Consider the following 3,950-nt stretch of genomic DNA (forward strand, 5'->3'; position numbering starts at 1 on the left):
CAACACCAGTCTGTAGTAATTACCACCACACAACACTACACCAGTCTGTAATAATTACCACCACACTACACAACACCAGTCTGTAGTAATTACCACCACACAACACTACACCAGTCTGTAATAATTATCACCACACAACACCAGTCTGAAGTAATTACCACCACACAACACCAGTCTGTAGTAATTACCACCACACAACACTTCACCAGTCTGTAATAATAACCATCACACCCCTTCCCTCCCATCACATTCCCTTCCCCCACCACCACATCCCCTTTCCCCTCACCACATCCCCTTTCCCCCCATCACCACATCCCCTTTCCCCTCACCACTTTCTCTTCCCCCCAACCACTACATCCCCTTTCCCCTCACCACTTTCCCTTTCCCCCCACCACCACACCCCGTTTCTCCCTTACCACTTTCCCTTTGCTCCCCACCACCACACCCTGTTTCTCCCTCACCACTTTTCCTTTGCCTCCTCCCACATCCCCTTTCCCCTCACCACTTTCCCTGTTGCCTCCTCCCACATCCCCTTTCCCCTCACCACTTTCCCTGTTGCCTCCTCCCACATCCCCTTTCCCCTCACCACTTTCCCTGTTGCCTCCTCCCACATCCCCTTTCCCCGTACCACTTTCCCTGTTGCCTCCTCCCACATCCCCTTTCCCCGTACCACTTTCCCTGTTGCCTCCTCCCACATCCCCTTTCCCCGTACCACTTTCCCTGTTGCCTCCTCCCACATCCCCTTTCCCCGTACCACTTTCCCTGTTGCCTCCTCCCACATCCCCTTTCCCCGTACCACTTTCCCTGTTGCCTCCTCCCACATCCCCTTTCCCCGTACCACTTTCCCTGTTGCCTCCTCCCACATCCCCTTTCCCCTCACCACTTTCCCTGTTGCCTCCTCCCACATCCCCTTTCCCCTCACCACTTTCCCTGTTGCCTCCTCCCACATCCCCTTTCCCCTCACCACTTTCCCTGTTGCCTCCTCCCACATCCCCTTTCCCCGTACCACTTTCCCTTTGCCTCTTTCCTCAGACTCTACCCACAATATAAATAACACTCTTAGTACTTTGTTATGATTTTAATCAATTAAGTTTCCCCTCACCACATCCCCTTTCCCCCCACCACCACATCCCCTTTCCCCTCACCACTTTCCCTTTCCCCCCACCACCACACCCCGTTTCTCCCTCACCACTTTCCCTGTTGCCTCCTCCCACATCCCCTTTCCCCTCACCACTTTCCCTGTTGCCTCCTCCCACATCCCCTTTCCCCGTACCACTTTCCCTGTTGCCTCCTCCCACATCCCCTTTCCCCGTACCACTTTCCCTGTTGCCTCCTCCCACATCCCCTTTCCCCTCACCACTTTCCCTGTGTTGCCTCCTCCCACATCCCCTTTCCCCTCACCACTTTCCCTGTTGCCTCCTCCCACATCCCCTTTCCCCTCACCACTTTCCCTGTTGCCTCCTCCCACATCCCCTTTCCCCTCACCACTTTCCCTGTTGCCTCCTCCCACATCCCCTTTCCCCTCACCACTTTCCCTGTTGCCTCCTCCCACATCCCCTTTCCCCTCACCACTTTCCCTGTTGCCTCCTCCCACATCCCCTTTCCCCTCACCACTTTCCCTGTTGCCTCCTCCCACATCCCCTTTCCCCGTACCACTTTCCCTGTTGCCTCCTCCCACATCCCCTTTCCCCGTACCACTTTCCCTGTTGCCTCCTCCCACATCCCCTTTCCCCGTACCACTTTCCCTGTTGCCTCCTCCCACATCCCCTTTCCCCTCACCACTTTCCCTGTTGCCTCCTCCCACATCCCCTTTCCCCGTACCACTTTCCCTGTTGCCTCCTCCCACATCCCCTTTCCCCTCACCACTTTCCCTGTTGCCTCCTCCCACATCCCCTTTCCCCTCACCACTTTCCCTGTTGCCTCCTCCCACATCCCCTTTCCCCGTACCACTTTCCCTGTTGCCTCCTCCCACATCCCCTTTCCCCGTACCACTTTCCCTGTTGCCTCCTCCCACATCCCCTTTCCCCGTACCACTTTCCCTGTTGCCTCCTCCCACATCCCCTTTCCCCTCACCACTTTCCCTGTTGCCTCCTCCCACATCCCCTTTCCCCTCACCACTTTCCCTGTTGCCTCCTCCCACATCCCCTTTCCCCTCACCACTTTCCCTGTTGCCTCCTCCCACATCCCCTTTCCCCTCACCACTTTCCCTGTTGCCTCCTCCCACATCCCCTCCTCCCACATCCCCTTTCCCCGTACCACTTTCCCTGTTGCCTCCTCCCACATCCCCTTTCACCACTTTCCCGTACCACTTTCCCTGTTGCCTCCTCCCACATCCCCTTTCCCCGTACCACTTTCCCTGTTGCCTCCTCCCACATCCCCTTTCCCCGTACCACTTTCCCTGTTGCCTCCTCCCACATCCCCTTTCCCCTCACCACTTTCCCTGTTGCCTCCTCCCCCCACTCCCCCTTTCCCCGTACCACTTTCCCTGTTGCCTCCTCCCACATCCCCTTTCCCCGTACCACTTTCCCTGTTGCCTCCTCCCACATCCCCTTTCCCCGTACCACTTTCCCTGTTGCCTCCTCCCACACCCCCTTTCCCCGTACCACTTTCCCTGTTGCCTCCTCCCACATCCCCTTTCCCCTCACCACTTTCCCTGTTGCCTCCTCCCACATCCCCTTTCCCCGTACCACTTTCCCTGTTGCCTCCTCCCACATCCCCTTTCCCCTCACCACTTTCCCTGTTGCCTCCTCCCACACTCCCTTTCCCCTCACCACTTTCCCTGTTGCCTCCTCCCACATCCCCTTTCCCCGTACCACTTTCCCTTTGCCTCTTTCCTCAGACTCTACCCACAATATAAATAACACTCTTATTACTTTGTTATGATTTTAATCAATTAAGTTTTGTTTTAGTGACCCACTCTGCTGTCTGGTAATAACAGAACCTAATGTTCAACATGAATTCTATAGAGTCTCTTGTGTATGAACAGTCAACATCAATCAATGTTTGGAGTAAAGAATGTGTTATCTCCCCTGCTGATGTAGCAGTAACTTACCTTCCGATACAGCTGATGACCAATAGATAACCCTGACAACCATGGCAGCTATGTACTAGGACCAATAGTTTTCACATCCAAGCAGGATCCTGGGCCTTTGCTTTGTACAGACCACAGGTCAGGACATCAGCTACAAAACAGAAATTGGCTAGTGTTCATGTTCTCAATAAATCATCTGTTGTAATTATGTTATTTCACAAAATACAGTATATCTCTCATAAAAATTACATCACAATTCATCAGCAAAATTAATTGATCAATTGCTTTATAATATTTTTGTACTGGATCAATAATTTTATACAATCCTAAATATACATATATAGGAAACTTACACCTATGTTCTATACAACATTGATTCCCCAAGGATGCTTCAGACTAAATTTAGACTTAGGCTGGTAATCCATATTGAAGTTTGCCCCATCCTTGAGCTTCAGGAGACCCAAACAAAGCGTTAAAGTAAAATTGATTCCGTTCACTAAAGGATCAAAGCTTTAGATGATACATTTCCTTGGACTAAACCCTATAATCTGTACAGGAGAAGGAATATGTAGAAGATCTTCCTCTTTATTCCTGAATGGTTGTATCCCCTGTCCACAGTGCGGCAAGAATCTCCAGTAATAGGAAACTGAGCCCCACTCACCCTGCCCCACTTCAAAAACATTAACACAATTAACAACATAGTCCAAAAGAGTGAAGAACCAGACCAAAGCCAGATGACAATAAGATAACATATCTTTATCTGACTGTACTCCAGAATCTATGCCAAAGGCAAACATTTACTAGCAAACCTACTCAACAGTTCAAATGAAGATTTCAAACTTTTTGAAAATTAACAATGGGAATCTGGAATCAGGAGAACATGCAACATCCATTATATGGCTCTGAGACAGAGTAACAA

General features: G+C 51.2%; 1 protein-coding gene across 1 annotated transcript; it reads right to left on the reverse strand.

Annotated features, from left to right (window-relative positions):
* Window positions 1–368: 368 nt before the first annotated feature.
* Window positions 369–3,095, reverse strand: LOC132559063 (uncharacterized). The gene is made up of 4 exons (XM_060223671.1): window positions 3,053–3,095; window positions 2,349–2,842; window positions 1,190–2,314; window positions 369–1,022 (listed from the first exon to the last, which is right to left on the reverse strand). The coding sequence occupies exons 1-4, from the start codon at window positions 3,093–3,095 to the stop codon at window positions 369–371; spliced, it is 2,316 nt and encodes a 771-aa protein (XP_060079654.1).
* Between the last annotated feature and the right edge of the window lie 855 nt (window positions 3,096–3,950).

The sequence above is a fragment of the Ylistrum balloti genome, unplaced genomic scaffold, assembly GCF_031769215.1.
Source record: "Ylistrum balloti isolate Yb309-2 unplaced genomic scaffold, AGI_CSIRO_Ybal_v1 Utg370852, whole genome shotgun sequence".
Classification (NCBI taxonomy): Eukaryota; Metazoa; Mollusca; class Bivalvia; order Pectinida; family Pectinidae; genus Ylistrum; species Ylistrum balloti.